At 44.0% G+C, this 19,733-nt stretch overlaps 3 protein-coding genes across 3 annotated transcripts; 1 reads left to right on the top strand and 2 right to left on the bottom strand.

Moving 5' to 3' along the window:
• The first annotated feature begins 3,048 nt into the window (after positions 1-3,048).
• On the top strand, positions 3,049-3,696 carry LOC137809127 (uncharacterized). The gene has a single exon (XM_068610266.1). The coding sequence runs from the start codon at positions 3,049-3,051 to the stop codon at positions 3,694-3,696; it is 648 nt and encodes a 215-aa protein (XP_068466367.1).
• Positions 3,697-6,261: 2,565 nt separating this feature from the next.
• Positions 6,262-9,646, bottom strand: LOC137809128 (uncharacterized). Its single transcript, XM_068610267.1, has 3 exons — positions 8,516-9,646; positions 6,689-8,260; positions 6,262-6,300 (listed from the first exon to the last, which is right to left on the bottom strand). Exons 1-3 carry the CDS (start codon positions 9,644-9,646, stop codon positions 6,262-6,264), a joined length of 2,742 nt encoding a protein of 913 aa, XP_068466368.1.
• A 138-nt stretch (positions 9,647-9,784) lies between these two features.
• Positions 9,785-10,969, bottom strand: LOC137809129 (uncharacterized). Its single transcript, XM_068610268.1, has one exon. The coding sequence runs from the start codon at positions 10,967-10,969 to the stop codon at positions 9,785-9,787; it is 1,185 nt and encodes a 394-aa protein (XP_068466369.1).
• Between the last annotated feature and the right edge of the window lie 8,764 nt (positions 10,970-19,733).

Here is a 19,733-nt window from a genome sequence, read left to right on the forward strand (position 1 = left end):
GGAATGTGAAAAAAATAACCACAGAAACTTCAATGTCTTAACTCAAAAATGGCACTGGAATGAGGTAAAAACAGTAAGCCAATTGAGAGAAATAATTTTTTCAAAATTGCTGCCCAATTACCGTATTCTTTTCGGCAGTATTGTACACTTTTCGTATTTTATTTATCATTTTTTGTGTACTTGGAATTTTTGAGTGATTCTTTTTTCTATGCTTTTGTAACACTTTTGAAGTATGTAAATCCAAATTTTCACAAATTTCCTATGAGCCAATTAATTGCAGTAAATTGAAAACAGTAGCACGTTTGTAAGAAAACAAAGGAGCCTATTTAGGAATGAAAAACAGTATGATGAACTAGCAAAGACATAATGGAAATTGTGTAAAGGAACTTGTATAGAATGAAAATACAAGCATGAACTCAAATCTAAAAATGAAAATGCACAAAGGATCAAGCAATAAACTCAAAAAACAGAAAGTAAACCAAAGCAAGAAACAATTAAAGCAATAAAAGTACTACTAGAAGTAATGACAATTATGGAATAACATGACTAAGACAAAACTTGACATGATTACAAAATTAAAAGACATATAACAAGATATAACCACAAGTGAAAGGAAGCTTAAGGTCAGCTCTAGGAAGGAGAATGCCATTCCAAAAGAGCAGCCATACTCATATGAACAATGAGTGCTAGAGTCCTTTTCACAAACACATGGTGTAACAAAAGAAAACAGCAAGAAAACTCAAAATAAATCCTAAAACAGAATGGTAAACGGTAGAAAATGAAGGAAACACATTAGAAAATGAAACTACCGAATGGAAAATTGAAGAAAGGAAAGAAGACACTTATATGAAGATGCTTGCTGGATTTTGAGGATTGGAAGAAGCCATTCACGCCACTTGGAACCTTGAACCAAGATAAGTGATGGAGTGCCACCACTTGAAGCTCACCATAGCTCACAAGATAAGGCAAAGAAGAGGAAGACTCAAAACTCACAAATTCTCTCCCAAATTGAGTATAGTCTCTCTACTATAAAATTCCAATCTGAATTGTGAAGGACCTAAGCCCTCCTTTTATAGGAGTAAGGGCTGGTCATTTACATAGCTTATTCCCTAAGCTACCCAAAAAACTCCTAAGATCACACCCCCCCTTACTAAGCTCACTCCCCAAGCTTCTAGAATTTGCTAATCTAAAGCCTAAAGATGCTTTTACAAAAGAGGTGTCTCATGTTTCCCTCTAAGCACCTTTCTAAACATTATTCTATATTATTTACAATTTAAAAGAAACTATAAAGAGAGATATTTAATATGAAGCCTATTATTTGAGAGTTTGTAGACTTCTTTATCTTTAGGCTTGATCTTCTCTTTGACTTCTTTTAATTTGTGAGAAGACTAGAAGGAAGAACTTCAAATGTGTAGGTGAAAATCCTCTTCCTTCATTAATAAAATCCTCTCCTAGTGGATATCCATCACAACCAATCGCAATCAACTCCCCCACAAACTAGCGCCGCTGCCCGCCCCATTCATGATTACAAACTGTTGTACTCCTGGGCTCCTCCAGCCCTGCTGAACGAGACTTCCTCGATTAACTCTGAGGCCGACATTCTTCGCTTGAGAGATAAGACCCACCTTACATTCCATAAGGAGCATGATGACAAGGTTGTTATTCGTCCTTGTCCTCCCGTGGAACCTGTTTGTACTGATAGCGATGGCAACGATGGCCACCCTTTCTGCTTTGTTTATGCAACCGTGTTTAAGAAGGTTAAGCTCAGGTTCCCCTTTACTCGCTTTGAGAGGGATCTCCATACCGAGCTTGATATTGCCCCTGCTCAGCTGCATCCCAACGGCTGGGCGTTTGTCAGGGCATACCAAATTGTTTGTGCACATTTAGGCCATCCAGCCTCTGTAGACGTGTTCTTATTTCTGTTTGAGGCCAAAAACCCGGGGGACCGCCTATGGGTAAGCTTTAATGGGATTGCTGGGAGATCCATCCTTTCCATCTTCCAACAATCTTATAAGGATTGGAAGGGTAAGTTCGTTCGTGTTTGCTGTAATGATCAGAGTCCCACACTTCTCGATGGGTTCCCCTTGTACTGGGTTGACAAGGGAAAAAAGGATTCTCAGGATCATTTTCGGAAAGCTAGGAGTCCAGAGAAGATGGGGGAGCTCGATAGAGACTTGTGCCACTTCTGGAAGGAAGTTGCCTCCACCAATACCACCTTACCTACCTCCTCAATCATCAAGTTCGAATTCTATGAGGATCAACTAGACTTTTACATAGGTTTGTCCCTCCACTCCACCTGGATTTTTCTTCCTGTGCCAAATCTGTTTTACTTCTTTACCAAGTTTGTTCGCATTACATGTCTTGCGCTTACCCTTGCACTGCTAATTATCTGTATCGGTAATTGTATTGATTTGTGAACATCGATCACTTCGTGCAGACACAATGCTGGGAAAGGATCATATGGCCAGGCTGCGTTCTATAGTCAAACGCCACAAACTCGCTGCGGGTTCTCAAACCGTACTGAATTCTGTAGCGGAAGTCGCTGTTGTTCGAGACGAGCTTCCTCCCGTGGGCTCATCTTCCCTTATCGCCCCTCCTGCCCCTTCGAGAAAGAAGCTACCGCCAAAGAGGGCCAAGAGGAAGAATCCCATAATGGTTTCAGATGAGGAGGATGACGAGAGCACTGAAGATGGACTTATCTGCAAAAGGAACAGGGCAACCGTCACCGAGCTACCCGCAAACGAGATTACGGGCCCAGATTATGCGGAAAATCCCCCCAGCGTCTCTACACCCTTTGAGAGTGCTGGGGATGCTCTACCCTCAAACACCTCAGCTGCTGGGGGCGTTCCGGAGCAAGCTGTGGACATTCAGTGATCTCCCCAACCCGTAGTGGAGCCAGACGTGTCGCCGCCGTGTCCTGATGTTCCCCTGGTTGTCCATACTTATGAAGGCGGCGGCGAGAACCAGCCCCCGACTCCTCTTCCAATCCCTGCTCTTCCAGCCCCTGTCGAGGAGGTCTTGAAAGCCCACGCCGCTTACCTTAGCGCTATGACTACCGAGTGCGTAGAGAAACGCCTTTACCAGATGATGGGCGAGGCTTTAAGGGACTCCTTGAGCCAGTATGAATCCGAAGCCGGTGTTGCGAAAGACCAAGTTCAACAACTTAAGCGTGATCTTACGATGCGGGGATTGGAGTTTTCGCGGTTAGAGAATGCTTTGAAGGAGGAGTTGCGGAGCGAACGCAAAGATAGCGCTGAACTAGGCCAAAAGCTCAACGCCAAACTCTTAGAGGTCACCGAACTCGAGGGCAGACTCGTGCATCAACAGGAGAAGATAGCGGGCCTTGAGGAGACTCTCAAGGCTAAAGGGGCCTATGCGGACGAGCTCGAGGCCAAGTCGATTGAGAGGGAGGATCTACTGGGTAACATCAAAGCTGACATGGACCAAAAAGCCAAGGAACTGAGCGAGAAAGATAAGGAGCTGAACGAATCTGCAACAAAACTTGGCCAGGCGCTTGAGGAGAACGAAAAGCTGAAGAAACAAAGTGAAGAACTCGACCTCAATGCCGCAAATGTTCTGACTTCCGGGTTTGGCGCAGCCTTGGAGCAGTTCGCTTGTGCTTACCTCGACTTGGACCTCTCCCAGTTCTCGATTTGCCATGAAGTGGGAGACGGCAAAATTGCACCCTCAGATTAACGTTTTCATTTGACGTTTTCTTAGGAACATTCTGAAAGACTTACATATTCGACCTCTGTCTATGTGCAACGAATCTGTTTGTAATGACTTCTTTTCTTCGGACCGTGTCAACTTATGCTCATGGTTTATCTTTTACCTGTTGTGCGATCGCCTGATAATTTGGTGGGCTCTCACTCGACCCAATTAACTTAGCGCAGACTGATGTTTAATTTTCTGGCGATCAACTTATTTTAAACAAAAAGTTAGTCTATAGCGATAACATTTGACACGAAATTACTTACTGACCAGTAGGCGAGAGTCATTTTTAGTATCTGAAATCTCGCTTGCCCGATCTGCCAAGTGACATGTGTATTTCCAGGTCATCGCCTGAACTGGGCTGGCCTGATTCTGCACTGAGGACTTTCGAACTTGCCTCAATTTGCTTATGCAAAAAGGTCTTCTTATCCTTTTCTTGCCTGAACTCACTCTGGGGTGAAAAGGACTTTATCTGGCCTGAACTCGCTCGACGGCGAGAAGGACTTTATCTGGTGCCTCAACTTGCCCAGGGGCTACCTTTTCCCTGGATGCACTGAGGACTTTTAATCTCATCTTGCCTGAACTCACTCGAGGGTGAGGAGGACTTTCTCTGGTACCGGGGCTAGCCATTCATACTTGAGGAGGGGCGTCCCGAAGGAATCCCTTAACCCCTGCTCAAGGACTAGGCGCCCGGATTTTAACTCATCTGGTACCGGGGCTAGCTATTCATACTTGAGGAGGGGGCGTCTCGAAGGAATCCCTTAACCCCTGCTCAAGGACTAGGCGCCCGGATTTTAACTGGTACCGGGGCTAGCTATTCATACTTGAGGAGGGGGCGTCCCGAAGGAATCCCTTAACCCCTGCTCAAGGACTAGGCGCCCGGATTTTAACTCATCTGGTACCGGGGCTAGCTATTCATACTTGAGGAGGGGGTGTCCCGAAGGAATCCCTTAACCCCTGCTCAAGGACTAGGCGTCCGGATTTTAACTGGTACCGGGGCTAGCTATTCATACTTGAGGAGGGGGCGTCCCGAAGGAATCCCTTAACCCCTGCTCAAGGACTAGGCATCCGGATTTTAACTGGTACCAGGGCTAGCTATTCATACTTGAGGAGGGGGCGTCCCGAAGGAATCCCTTAACCCCTGCTCAAGGACTAGGCGCCCGGATTTTAACTCATACTGGACATGCCTGTCATCTTGCTCTGAACTCTCGCCTATACTCGTTCTTGGCGAGTAGGACTTCTTAATCTGTTCTCGCCTAAACTCGTTCTTGGCGAGTAGGACTTTTTATTCTGTTCTCGCCTATACTCATTCTTGGCGAGTAGGACTTTAAACTTAACTTTCACCTCCGATTACCAGGTGGCGATGAGGGTTTAAAACTTTGTGCTTGTGCCTCCAATCGCCAGATGGCAATGAGGACTTAAACTTATCTTGTGCCTCCAATCGCCGAGTGGCGATGAGGACTTGAAACTTATACTCGTTTGCCTCCGATCGCCAGGTGGCGATGAGGTCTTAAAAAATTTATACTTTAAAACTTTGGACTGAATGCATGCGATCTGAATCTGCCCTAAATTATACAAGGACGACTAAGTCTTTTGTTTAAAAAATTTAAAATCATAATCGGGCAAACTCAATAACTGGGAAAACTTGATAGACTATTTAAAATGATAATCATGCAAACTCAGTAACTGGGAAAACTTGATAGACTCGAACTTTCTTTATTGGGTGGCCTCATTAAAAAACCCTTCTCAGGGAAAAAGAGCGCCACCTTGAAAAACTGTTTTCACTCAACTGTTCGAGTTAACTGCTACTTACAATGCTTCAACTGTAATAAAACTTGAGGTGGGTAGCGTTCCAAGTGCGAGGAATCGCCCCTCCCTCCAGCGTTTCCAAACGATAGGCGTCGTTCCCGAGTGCTTCAGTTATTCTAAACGGTCCCGTCCATTTGGGTGACAATTTATTCTGCATCTCGTACAGGTGGGCCTTCCTCATTACCAGATCGCCATCTCTGAACTGTCTTGGCCTTGCCCTAGAATTGTACTTGCGCTCGACTCTTCTCTTTATTGCTTCGGCCTTTACCCTTGCCTCCTCCCTGACCTCATCCAACAAATCTAAGTTCATCCTCTTTTCTGCATTCGAGTCTTCTGCCACGAAGTTCTGGAATCTCGGCGAGCTTTCCTGGATTTCAATTGGGATCATCGCATCGCACCCGTACACCAAGCTAAACGGGGTTTCGTGGGTTCCTGACTGTTCAGTGGTGTGATATGCCCATATTATACGGGGAACTTCCTCAGCCCAAGATCCTTTGGCTTTCTCCAATCTCCTCTTCAAACCTCTTAGTAAAACCCGATTAGCCGACTCCACCTGCCCATTCGTTTGTGGATGTTCCACAGAAGCGAACACCTGTTGAGTTCCAACGTCCTCGCACAGCTTCTTCAGCAGGTGACTTGCGAACTGAGTCCCGTTATCCGATACCAAACGCTTGGGCACACCGAAGCGACACACAATATTCTTCCATACGAAGTTCTATATTTTGTGCGCTGTGATCTGAGCTACTGGTTCTGCTTCAATCCACTTCGTGAAGTATTCGACTGCCACAACCAAATACGTCATCTACCTAATCGCCAATGGGAAGGGTCCCAGGATATCGATTCGCCATGTGTGGAAAGGCCAGGGACTGTAGATTGATTTTAACTCTTCCGGAGGCGCCTTGTGCCAATCGGCGTGCTCCTGGCACTGCTTGCAACGTTGGGCATATCTCTTGCAGTCTTCCCTCATTGTCGGCCAATAATAACCTGCACGGATGGTTCTTGTCGCCAAGGCTCGACCTCCGATGTGACTCCCGCAAATCCCTTCATGGAGCTCGACCATAATTCTCGTGCACCTCTCTCCATGCACACATACTAAAAGAGGGTGTGTGAACCCAAACCTGTACAACTCGCCATCGATGAGGGTGAACTTGCTGGAGTTCTTTTTTACCTTCCTAGCTTCCGTCGGGTCCATTGGGAGTACGCCATCTGCCATGTATCGCTGGTATGGCGTTATCCATGTGTCCGGCTCGTGGACGGCGCAAACTTGTGTCATCTTTATCTCTCCCACTGGATGCGCTCTAACCCTTGGCGTCCTCAAGGTCTCCTGAGATAGGGACTTACGACTTCTTGCCATCCCTTCCTTTGACTTGCAGATTTGGAGAACTTGGTGGTCTGCCACGAACGCTCGAGGTGTCTTCAGGGTTTCTTGTATGACGGTCCTCTGCCTGCCCCCCTTGCCCGAACTGGCGAGCTTTGCTAGCAAGTCGGCTCGGGCGTTCTGCTCTCTTGGCACATGCAGTACTTCGAACGAAACAAAAGACTTCCTCAACTCCTGCACATACTCCAGACAAGCTGCCATCTGCGGATCTTTAGCCTGGAACTCGCCGGTCACTTGGCCTGTGATTAGCAATGAATCGCTCTTGGCCAATAACACCCTTGCTCCCATCTCCTTTGCCAACAAAACACCAGCGATCAAAGCCTCGTATTCCACTTGGTTGTTGCTGGCTTTAAAGGCGAATTTTAGGGACTGTTCTATCAATACACCGTTGGGTCCTTCCAGAATTATCCCGTCCCCACTGCCCAACTGGTTAGAGGATCCATCCACTGAGAGCACCCAACGAAAACCATCTCCGGCGCTTTGCACTGTTTCAGAAGATAATTCGACCACGAAGTCAGCGAAGATTTGTCCCTTGATCGGTCCCCGGGGCTCATACTTGATGTCGAACTCCGACAACTCTACCGCCCATTTTACCATTCTTCCAGCCACATCTGGTTTCTTTAGGACCTTCTGGATAGGTAAGTCGGTCATCACCAACACTGTAAAACTCTGGAAGTAGTGGCGCAACCTCCTCGCCGAAAACACTACTGCTACTGCTGCTTTCTCCAAAGCCTGATATCTCACTTCTGGGCCCTGCAACACCTTGCTGACAAAATAAACGGGTTTCTGAATTTGATCTTGGTCCTGGACGAGCACCGCACTCAGCGCCTTCTCGGTTACGGCGAAGTATAACCTGAGGGGCGCTCCCACTTGGGGTTTGCACAGAACCGGCGGGCTTGCCAAGTACTCTTTGAGTTTTACGAAAGCCTCTTCGCACTCCTTCGTCCAGACAAACCTATTGTTCCTTTTCAAGCACTGGAAATATGGGTGACCCCTCTCTCCACTGGCAGACACAAATCGCGACAGGGCGGCCATCCGACCCGTTAGCTGCTGCACCTCCTTCACCGTAGCAGGGCTCCTCATTGCCAAAATGGTCGCACACTTGTCAGGGTTTGCTTCGATCCCTCTTTCGGTCAAGAGGAAACCCAAGAACTTTCCCGCTTCCACGCCGAAAATGCATTTCTCAGGGTTCAGCTTTAGCTTGTATTTGGTTATCGTAACGAACAACTCCTCTAAGTCGGCTATATGCTGGTTTTTTCCCAGGGATGTTACGACCATATCGTCAACGTAAGCTTGCACGTTCCTCCCAAGTATAGGTGCAAGCACTTTATCCATCAATCTCTGGTACGTGGCTCCCGCGTTCTTCAGCCCAAAAGGCATCACCTTGTAGCAATAGCACGACTTCTCTGTCATGAAGGCAGTTTTTTCCTCGTCCATGGGGTGCATCTTAATTTGGTTGTACCCCGAGAACGCATCTAAGAAACTCAACAACTTACACCCTGCTGCGCTGTCCATTAGGGCGTCTATACTTGGCAAAGGATAGGAATCCTTTGGACAGGCTTTATTTAGATCTGTGAAGTCGACACACATTCGCCATTTCCCATTGCTCTTCTTTACCAATACAACATTGGCGAGCCATTCCGGATACTGTATCTCCTTGATGTGGCCTGCCTCGAGGAGTTTTTGCATTTCATCTCTGATCGCTTGTCTCCTTTCTTCATTGAATTTTCTTCTTCTTTGTCGGACTGGTCTGACCTGGGGGTCCATTGCTAGGCGATGACATAAAAAAACGGGGTCGATTCCTGGCATATCCGAGGCAGACCACGCGAACGCGTCCAGATGTCTGCCTATCACCTTGACGATCTGTTCCTGTGTCCCGTCGTCTAGATTTTTCCCCAACTTGAAAGTTTTACCGCCGATCTCCCTCTCGAGCCAATCTCCAACTGGGCGAGGCCTCCTCTTGCTAGCGAGCAATGCTCTCACAATGCTTGACTCCCTGGCGGCCTCCGGGCAGCTTTCCTCTTCCTCTACTCCAGCGTTGTTCTCAGGCTTCAACTCGACATCTCCCATGGTTACGTCGCGGTTGGTGGCTGCTTCCAATGTCACGTCCATACCCACGTCGCCTTCGGCGGTTCCCCCTATCGCCGCATCCATGGCCCGTCGGCTTTTCTGCGCATCCTTCGCACCAAGAGGCGGTGTTGTGGTCACATGGCACACTGATCGCCTGTTCTTGAGGCTGTTTTCATAACATCTCTTTGCCTCCTCTTGGTCAGCTCGGATGGTGACGATTACCCCTTCCATTGAAGGTAATTTGACCTTCCTGTGCCTCGTGGAGGGTACGGCTCCTATCCTATTGAGTGTTGGCCTTCCCAATAGGATATTATATGCTGAAGGGGCGTTCACGACAAGGTATTTGATTTTCTCCATGCACGAGGCGGTCCCATCTGTGAACGTTGTTCTTAACTCAATGTATCCCCTGACTTCGACTTGATCACCCGCAAAACCGTATAAGCAGCCCCCATATGGCCTCAACTGATCTGTGGATAGTTGTAGCCTTTCGAAGGTCGGCCAGAACATCACGTCTGCCGAGCTCCCTTGATCGACCAAGACCCGATGAACCGTTCTTCCTGCCGTGACGAGCGAGATCACAATGGGATCGTTGTCATGCGACACAACATCCCTGAGGTCTTCCTTAGTGAACGTGATGTCCACGTCAGGCGAATGGTCCTCGAAAACTTCCACTGACATTACGGACCTCGCATACTTCTTACGCTGCGACGCCGTACATCCGCCACCCGAGAACCCACCAGCTATGGTGTGGATTTCACCGAGGACGGGCGCCTCGTGCTGCTGTCCCTCACTGCCCCCTGGTTGCGAGCCTGGTGGTCATCCCGCCTGTTTCTCCATCAAGTAATCCTTCAGGAAGCCATTTTTCACGAGCTCATCCAACTGATAGCCAAGTGCGAGACAGTTGTTGATATGGTGCCCGAATGCTTCGTGGAATTCGCACCACGACTCCTTGCGAGGCCCTAGCACCTTGTCAGCTTTAATCGGTGGCCTCAACCTGTCGGCTATGCTGGGTATCGCAATCAGATCTTTGAGTTCCATCACGAAGTTGTGTCTTGGCGGTTTGCTCGCTTCTCTCCTGTCCTCTACTCGACTCTTAGGTTGAGTCCTTCGTGGCTCGTAAGCGCGTTTCCCGTCAAAGTGTTTCCTTTCTGTGACGGCTTGGTGGACCCGAACAGGTTGCGTGCGTATCTGTGCCTTGGGGCGCGCTGGCACAGTGGTTGTGCATTTCTCATACGTTTCACCTTCCGAGGCAATATGTTCTACCGCTTGTCGCCTTATCTCAGCGAAAGTTTTGGGGCGACTGCGGTTAAGCGTCTTACTGAAAGATCCGGGGCATACTCCCTTCTTGAACGCGTACACAATCATGGGTTCCTCCTTGGTACCTACTTTCACCACCTGTGCTCCAAAGCGGCTTATGTATTCCTTTAGGGTTTTACCTTGGAATTGCTTGACGTCGAAAAGGTTGTACGAGACTGGGGCGGGAGTTCTGTTGGCTAGGTACTGTTCTCTAAATAGTTTTGAAAGTTGGGCGAAGGACGTGACGTGGCCCTCTGGGAGGCTGATGAACCAGTCCATGGCCATCCCTGTCAGGGTGCTCATGAAAAGCTTGCACCTAACAGCGTCCGAACCACCTACCAGCAACATCTGTGTATGGAACGCCGTGAGGTGCGCTTCGGGATCCTCCATTCCCGTGAAGGTCGCTTTGGGTCCTGTGAACGTATTGGGTATTGTCGTCTCCAAGATTGCCTGTGAAAATGGTGTTATGAATTCCCTGGGTGGGGATGCAGCCTCCGGTTCGTCTCTGCCACGCCATCTATGACGTAACTCCTCGTTGGTGCGGTGGAGTTCCTCGCTTCTTACTTGAGAAGCTGTGAGGTCCGCCTGCATGCGTTCCTGTTCTACTTTCGAGGCTGCCACTGTGTCTTGTAGCCCGTGCACCATGCCCATGAGCTGTTGTAGGGTCATCTCTTCACTCCTAGCGCGTGCTGGTCGGGTGGCCATGGCTCTTTGGGGATCCTCTCGACTTATCTGAGTGTTGGAATCTTGAACTGAAAGCTTGTGTGGTGGAACCGATGTTTATATCGGCCCCACGGTGGGCGCCAGATCTTCCGGCCGGTTGACCTGGGTCGTCTTTATGCGTGGCTTGTTCTAACGAGCTAGGGCACCTTCGTTTTGCTTCGTCTGTCAGTACTTGAAAAAAGAAGAACAAAGGGGCGCCCTCGCGGCCGTTTGCACTCCGACGATCAAGTCAGCTAGCGAGAAACACCAAAGTAACTAGAAACTGTATAATTATCTCAATGACTGAAACTGTATGGTTAAAACTGTGTTGCCCTAATTGTCTTGTGCTCTCAGCGGATGCGCCGTCAAGAACAATTAGGGTTTGTGCTCTGTAGGTCTATCTGGGAACTAGGTTAAAACTCGTGTAACTGCGAACTGAAAAACGTACCTCTCTAGAGCTTATTTGCGCCCTATATATAAGTGAAAAGTAGGGTTTACCTCTGCGTTGCCTGCTATTATCTAGGGTTCCTTGGAGAAGGTCCTTGCGACGCTATCTTTAGGATCTTAGCGTATCTGGCCCATGGACTTCCCTTATCTGGAGTGCAATGTATGACCTTATGGCCACTTGGGCTCTAACTTGAGCGTTGTATTTATCGCGCCATCATACTGTTCGAGTGCCCTAATTAGACACGTGTCATGCATGCAGCCTTCCCTGGATACCTTTAATGAGCACGTGGGCATTACCACGTGCCCTTTTGACTTGATCATTTATTCTGTGCATAGGGACCCACAGTGCCGCCACCCAACTTAGGGTTATCCCCTCGTGTGGGCCCCCTCTCTGTGAAATGCTTACGTCATGCGGGTTGACTCTTCAGGCGATGTCTTGCCTAGGCGATGTCTTACTTAGGCGATGTCTTACTTAGGCGATGTCTTACTTAGGCGACGTCTTACTTAGGCGATGGGCGATGATCCATCTTGGCGGTGACACATCTCGGCGATAACCGCTTATTTATGCTGCAGAACGCCGCCTTTACATACGACGACTACGTTGACTTCTTGACTACCTATCTTTCTCTTGTCCACGTCATCACACCCGATGACCTGGTCGGTACAAGAAGAAAGGAAGGAGAAGAGAGTGCTCATGAAGATGGATGTATGGTTGGATGATCACGCCACTAGAAGGATGGTTGCTCCTAGATGAGTGTGCTGCCGCCACTTGAGGACACCATGGATCCTTCAAGATAAGACTAGAGAAGAAGGCTCAAAAGCTCTCCAATGATCACTCAAAATTTGAGTATAGTTTCTTTTCTCTAAAATTCAAATTTGAATTTTACAAAGAGAGCACCTCTATTTATAGCCTAAGGTGCTGAAATGTAAGCTACACAAATTCAAAATTCCCCCCTAAACATATTCTAGAACTGGCGCCTATTTACAAGGCATGAGGAAGGTGTGACTTCTTCCTTCACTTTGGCACCTCCTATTCTACTCCTACACCTATCTACTAACACACCCCCCCTCCTAAAGCTCCTAACTAAAACCTAAAAGATGCTATAACAAAAGAGGTTTCTAATGTTTCCCTCTAAGCACCTTCAACCGAAGAAATTACAAAAAGAGAAAATAAATTTCCCCTAGCTCCTAAAGCTTTGAACATGCTTCTTGTAAACATAGTAGTTTCAGGCAGTACAGGCAAAGGGTGAACAAACGGGAGGAAAAGGAGGAGTACCTTCGTGATCGATAAAGGGAAGCTCGAAGAAGTGAGTAGAAGATTTTTTAGTGAGGCAAGGGAGTAAGGAAAGAGCTCTGAATAAGAATTGATGGAAAACGAGGGGTTTTAGGGGTTTAAAACTTTTGAAAAAGGAATTCGAATGGTTGAGTTTCGCTACCACTAGCACTGGAACACGTGTACAAGTGGACCGCGGACAGTAAAATGTTGCTTCAGAAACGTTTCGAAAATCGCGCTCACCTACCTCTGAGAAACCGTCACGTCAATGATCAACAGGGCTCGAGAGACTATTTGGTTAACCAAGCTCAGCTCGAGTCTAGGGGGCTTGTGTACTGACCAGTGCCCGATCCTCAGTAGTATTTTTGTATTCTTGGTTCTTTTGTACCGCGAGACCTGCTCGGTGCTTGGGCCTAAGGAAACCTAGGCCAGGGACCTTGGTCAGGTTGGGTCTAGATCGCATGATAGGCACACAAAGTAATTCCACTAATGCGACCCTTAAAAGATATAGTTAAGTGGTAGATATAATTTTGTTATTATTATTAATATGTGGCAATATTTTCCTGTTATGTATATGTTGCAGGTTTTTGTTGTGTATTTGTTACACATGGCTAGTTGCTTTAAACCCTAGTGATATAGGGAGACACTTGGGTAACGGAAAGTGGGCCTATGTATAACACCTGAAGATCATTGGTGCTCGTGGCATGTGGTTTTCTGTTACCAATAAAAGTTTAATGTAATTATTTTCAGTTAAGATTCGCTGAGCTCCAAGGAGAGTGGTTGCATGTTGCAGTGATAAAAAGGATAATAGGTCTCCAGGAAAAGGTACGCTGTTTTTCGCACATTTTACTAAACTATTACTTTTTTGTGAGCCCTAGCTGACTTGATCGTCGGAGTGTCATCAACAGGTAGGGTGCCCTCTATCCCAACGGAGCCATACTAGAAGCAATCAAGAGAGAGATATTGGAGACAATGCATTCGTTCTAAGTCAACTAGAAGTACAATCAACCGGCAAGAACAATTTATAACAATAATATTAATAAATATAATTATTATTTATAATAATTATATATTTTAAAATATGTTTATAAATTAATATGAAAAATTATTATTGATATTAATATTAATATTATTTTTATCTTCTTTTTAAATTTATTTTCTTTTCAAATTTTAAAATTTTCTATTTTATTTTCATATATAAATAATTAAATAAAAATATAAATGTCATTTCATTGGCTAATTCGGTGGTAGAAAATAAACAATTACATTTAGTGACCAAAGGAAAATCGATGACTACAAAATAAACATAGTCGGTGGTTGATTTGGTAACATAAATAAGCAATTATATTTAACAACCGAAAGAAAATCAATGACTAAAAAATAAGCATATTCGGTGGAAGAAAAATAAACAACTCCATTTAGCGACCGAACAAAAATCAATGACTAAAAAATAAATTCGGTTGCTAATTCAGTCACAAATATATTTTTCTCAATTTATTCAAAACAGCCACCACTTTAGCGACTGATGGTTTTGTTACTCTCATGTCTAGTCATTGATTCGGTCGTTAAACTAACTAACATCATTAACAATTCTTTTGGTCGCTATTTCGGTCGCATATTTGACACTAGGGTATTCAGTGGCTATTTTGGTCGCAAATTGCGACCACTCATTTTCGGTCGTTGAATTTGATGACTAAATTGTTATTTTCTTATAGTGCATGTTTTTTAACTATGATTTTTTGCTACAATTAGCCACTTATCACAATGCCATTAAGGCTTGATATTGTTGTGAAGATAAAAAAATGTATTTTTCTCCTAAATTTTGTGAGAATTCAATTTTTGTTTCTTTTTTAGTTAATTCCTCACCTATGTTGAAAAGAAAAAAACAAAAACAAAAAAGAAAAGAAAATACCATCTTAAAACTGACTTAGTTGAAAAATAATTTGAAAAACAACCTTCATGGTTAACTTAATTGAAAAACAAAAAGAAATTAAAATACAGAAAACACAAAAAGAAGAAGAAAACAAAGCAAAGTAGAAACACATGTTATTGCGTAATATGTTATCGAAGAACATCAATGACAACATATATATACATAGAAGACATGTAACCGCCAGAAAAATGGTAACCACCAAACCAGAAAACACAAGAAAGAAAAACCAGAGATAGACAGTTTACATGTTAGATGGTATGTCTTAAAACACACACGGAATGATGAATCAATTAAAGATATGGTCATGGATTACAAGTACAAAGAGATTAGCTAATTTAACATACTCTGAATGGTGTATGAACCCTATAACATGTCTAAATTTAGTATAAAATAAATGATTTCATAAGTGTTGGTATTTTAGGGAGAGCTTAGGTAAGAAAGGAGGGTCAGATGTAGGAAATAACCAAGTGGGATACGAAGAAGGTTTAATCTTCTTCTTAGGCTCGATCTCAGATAAGTTGGGAAAAATCTCATATAAGTTGGGAAATGTGTTTATTTTGTAGGAAATGGTGCACTCATATAAGTGACAACAACAAGAGGCAAAAGGTAGAATTTAGGGAAAGGAGATAGTAACTCTACATTTGATATCATTGTTGATAAGGATTTAGTGGATTGTTGTCTGGGATATCTGGTCTAAAGGAAAAAGGAATGATTGATGTCAAAATTTCATGTTATTCAAAGAAGCAACAACTTTGGCTATTAGATTGGAGGATGGAATTCTTATTAAATGGGCATTGTTGGTGCTTGAAAAAACAATTTGTTGCAAGTTGAGACATTTTTTCTATGGCTGGTATTCAGTTTTAATCAATAATGGAGGATGTTGTTTGTCATTCCCAAGAAGGAACAAGCTAGTATTGGTTAGAGGTGCCAAAGGGGTGTAGACTCTTCTCCTTTTAAAGGTCATGTGCTAATGATTATGTTGCAATGGTTTTTCATGAGGAACATTCCTGGATGTCAATTTCCACCTAACTTTTGTACATTCATGTTATCCGAGTAAGCGCACTGCATGTACTAATGATTAATGAGACAAGGTCACCTATCCCTTTGGTAAGATTCCAAAGCTTAGGTGACCCTACGATTATGAAGTTCAAATGTGAAATCCTATTCTCAGTAAGGCTTTGAGTTTAGGAACCCTGAACGAACTCGAAGTAACCTCCCCTTGGGAGTATAGAAACCAATAGCGAATCAGGCGAGAAAACCTTTTGCTCAGTGAGATCTCGGCTCAGGTACCCTGAATCGTGGCTCACTATCGTTTGGCTTGAGCTGGGAAAGATGACTTCCTCTTGGTAAGATTCCAAGGTCGGGAGTGTAAAGACTCGTAGCGATTTTGGCGAGAGGACCTTTTTCTCAGAGGGACTCTGAGCTCAGCTACCCTAAATCGTAGCTTGCCATCGTTTGGTTTGAGCTAAGAAAGACGACCTTTGTCTCAGCCAGCCTCTGAGATCAAGTGTTGCAAAAGTTTTATTTGCCATAACTAAGCTTGTTTGGCCTAAACTAGGGAAGTCGCCCTGTCTTGGTAAGATTCCAAGTTCAAACGCCCTGAGTAGGTGTTGCAAGGCAGTACACTCTCCTCTCAGTAAGATTGTGATTCTGGAAGGTACTAAGCCCAATTAACATTAGAAGAGAGCATGCAGTAAAGGGCATACGGAGTAACCCATCTGGGCATGGGAGAAACTCCCTGAGCTCGAGTGCTCGATTGGGAGGAATTGAGATCAAGTCTGTAAGGTAACAAGGCACCATGAAGGTGTCGATAGTAGACTTGAGGGGAGAATCAACACCCAAGTCAACCCCACACGTTATCCCTAGCCTCAAGGAGGGATGTGTGAGAGGAAAGTGCCTAAGTCGTACATTACCAAGGGGAAAGTGGAGTGAGACAACCCCCGTGACCAAGAAGTACAGGTCTTCCTGTAGACAGCTCTGCCAAGAGCGCCAAGAGCACCACGGTTCATCGTGCTTAATTAGCGTGTTACCTTGTTAAGATGGTTAGTTGCATCAATTATGTTGGTGTGGCGATATTTATCATTATTTGTTTAAGTCTTGGTAGCCATGTTACTTGAGCATGAGGTGATCAAAAGCACTGTTATTAGTGGGTTAAGTTATGGTAAACACATTTATTAGAAGCATGCATTGTCACTATACTAGCTAAAGTATTGCAAAGAAGAGCACGATTGCATAAATAAAAATATTCATACATGTACAAAGTTTAAAAAATTGTTCACAGGGCTACAAAGGGAGATGATGGCAAGGGGACCCCACTCCACTACTCACCGTCTACTAATCGCCTATTTACCACAATCTTGCCCAAGCCATGTTGGGAGAATTCTAGCTTAGGGTAGATGCAGGTGACCTGGGCGACAACATCGTGGAACCCCACCATATAGGAGTTGGCAACGTCATTGGTGAAGTCTTCCTTGGTCTTCTCCAGGAGCTCGTCCTTCTGCGCCAATTCCTCCCCTCTCTTTGTCAGCTCTTCCTTCAATCACTCCACCTCAACATGGAGTTCGACATTTTTTGCAGATAATTCCAAGGCCTCCTTTGACTTCTCAGTCAGAAGCGTCTTGGTTTCTTGAAGCTCCTCCACTCCTTAGAAACTCTGAGGGCTTCCTCCTTAGCCGAGTCCTTCCATCGTCTAAACCTGGAGAGGATAAGGCAATTTGCAACTAAGGCTTGCCCTAATTGCCTCATGGTTTGCCCCCCCCCCAGCTGGTCCTCCCCCAAGTTGTCCAGTTCTTCTCTGGCCTTGGTGGGAAGCAGGGTCTTCTCAAGGAAGGAAGGGGCATCCAAGGAAGGATACCCCTTGGATAAATCTATTTTATATATAATCTTCAGTTACAATATAAATGCATAAATCGTATCAAAACGCACAAATCACATACTAACCTAGACAATGAGAAAGATAGAGTTGAAGGAAATGCAAAGCAATACCGTCGAAGATCGTTGTGTCGTGCGCCAAGTTGTGCATTCTCATTCTCTTTCTATCACAGTAACAACTTTGTTTAAGAAAAATGAAGAAAAGTGGAAAAATGAAGAATGAGAGAAGTGGGAAGCTGAAACAATGGCAACTAAATATGATAAGAGAGAAAATGGGAAAAATGAAGAATGAGAGAAGCGGGAGAAAACAAAAGAGGGGAAAAAATTGGATTTTTTTTCTTTTAATTTTAATTATAAAAAATAAATGTTATTATTATTATTATTATTATTACAATAAACAATTACATTTAGCCACCAAAAGAAATTCGGTGGCTAAAAAATAAACGTATTTGGTGGCTGATTCGGTGGCAAAAATAAACAATTATATTTAGCGACCAAAAGAAAATCGGTGACTAAAAAATAAACATATTTGGTGGCTAATTTGGTGACAGAAAATAAACAATTATATTTAGCAACCGAAATAAAAAACCGGTGACTAAAAAATAAACATATTCGGTCGCTAATTCGGTCGCATATATATCTTTCCCAATTTATTCAAAACAACCACCACTTTAGCGACCGATGGTTTTGTGACTCTCATGTTCGGTCGCTGATTTGGTCGCAAAACTAACTAATATCATTAACAATTCTTCAATCGCTATTTCAGTCGCAAATTTGACACTAAGAATATTCGGTGACTATTTCGGTTGCAAATTGCTACCACTTATTTTCGGTCGCTAGATTCGGTGACTAAATTGTTATTTTCTTGTAGTGAAGGATGCAAGCTACCGATGAAATCACAAATGGAACAAGTTTAACTGATTAAAATTGAAGAACAAGGCAAAGGAAACAAAACTACTGATTGAAATTGAAGAAACAAGGTGAAGGAAGGTGACTTATGTGGTTGTAGCTTGGTTGGGAAATGGACACGCCACTTGAATGATGAAAGGTCCAAGATAAGTGCAGATTTGCCGCCACTTGAATGCTCCCAATGCATCACAAGATGAGACAAGGAAGAGGGGAATAAGTCTCCCAACAATCACTCACAAATTGAGTATAGTTTATTTACTTCAAAATTCAACTTTCAACTTGTGTTTACAATGACCAAGCACCTCTATTTATAGCTTTAGAGGGCTGAAATGAAAGTGAAACAAATTCAGAATTCCCTCCTAATTCTAATTCAAATTTTGAGCCAAAACAAGTCACATGAGAAGTGTGACTTGTTTTCCAACTTTGGCACCTCCTAAAACTATATCTACACCTACTATTTTATGTCACATGGAAGTTGTGACTTTGTTTTGTACATTAGCACCCCTTATTTAATATCTAGACCTCCTTTTTAAAGTTCTACTAAAAACTACACAAAAGAAATCACAAATAGAGACATCCAATGATGCTCATTTATTTAATGCTTGTGCCCTTGCTCTTATTATCTTCTGAGGCATGATGGATGTTCACTTATTTAAAATCCCTGTCACAGAAAATCAACTGGTTGATTCTGCGAAACAATCGATTGTTTTAGTCTTGACAGTACTGCTGTGCTTTCTGTTTTGATTCTCTGTAATTTGTTTTTATTCTCTAATCTGACCCAATATTGCTTATAGTCAACAATGCATTTATTACAATGTTGAACATCGTTTCTCTGTGCAGTTACAGCTTTTTAAAGAATATATTCTTCCTTGTATTGGAAATCAAAATTCTTTAATACTTGGTCAAGGGTTGCATGTGTTTTCTGTACCTTCTGGTTGGGTATGACAAAAACAACTTTGTGGTCATTGAATTGATTCTTTTCTGTTTGAATTCACCTCACTAAATGCCAAAATTCTTGACTGATATTTCAAAGTATTTGGTTATAAATTCAAAACAGCTGGTTGTTCTTTCTCACAACAAAAAAAAAACAATTGTTCTTCCTATTTTCTCTGCACTAACCTATTCTGCAGATTGCTCTCAAGCCATGGAATCAACTCCTCCCTCCTCCAAGAGAATGAAGACTAGAGCAATGAGAAGGAGTGGAAAACTGGAGAGCTGGTTCTCAAGTGATCCAGATTTGATAAACAAATACCTACATGAAACAAGTAGGAAAGTAATCAATACACCAAAATTTGTCTTCTTCAACTGGATGAAGGAATAAAAAATAATGGAAG

The sequence above is a fragment of the Phaseolus vulgaris genome, chromosome 2, assembly GCF_000499845.2.
Source record: "Phaseolus vulgaris cultivar G19833 chromosome 2, P. vulgaris v2.0, whole genome shotgun sequence".
NCBI lineage: Eukaryota > Viridiplantae > Streptophyta > Magnoliopsida > Fabales > Fabaceae > Phaseolus > Phaseolus vulgaris.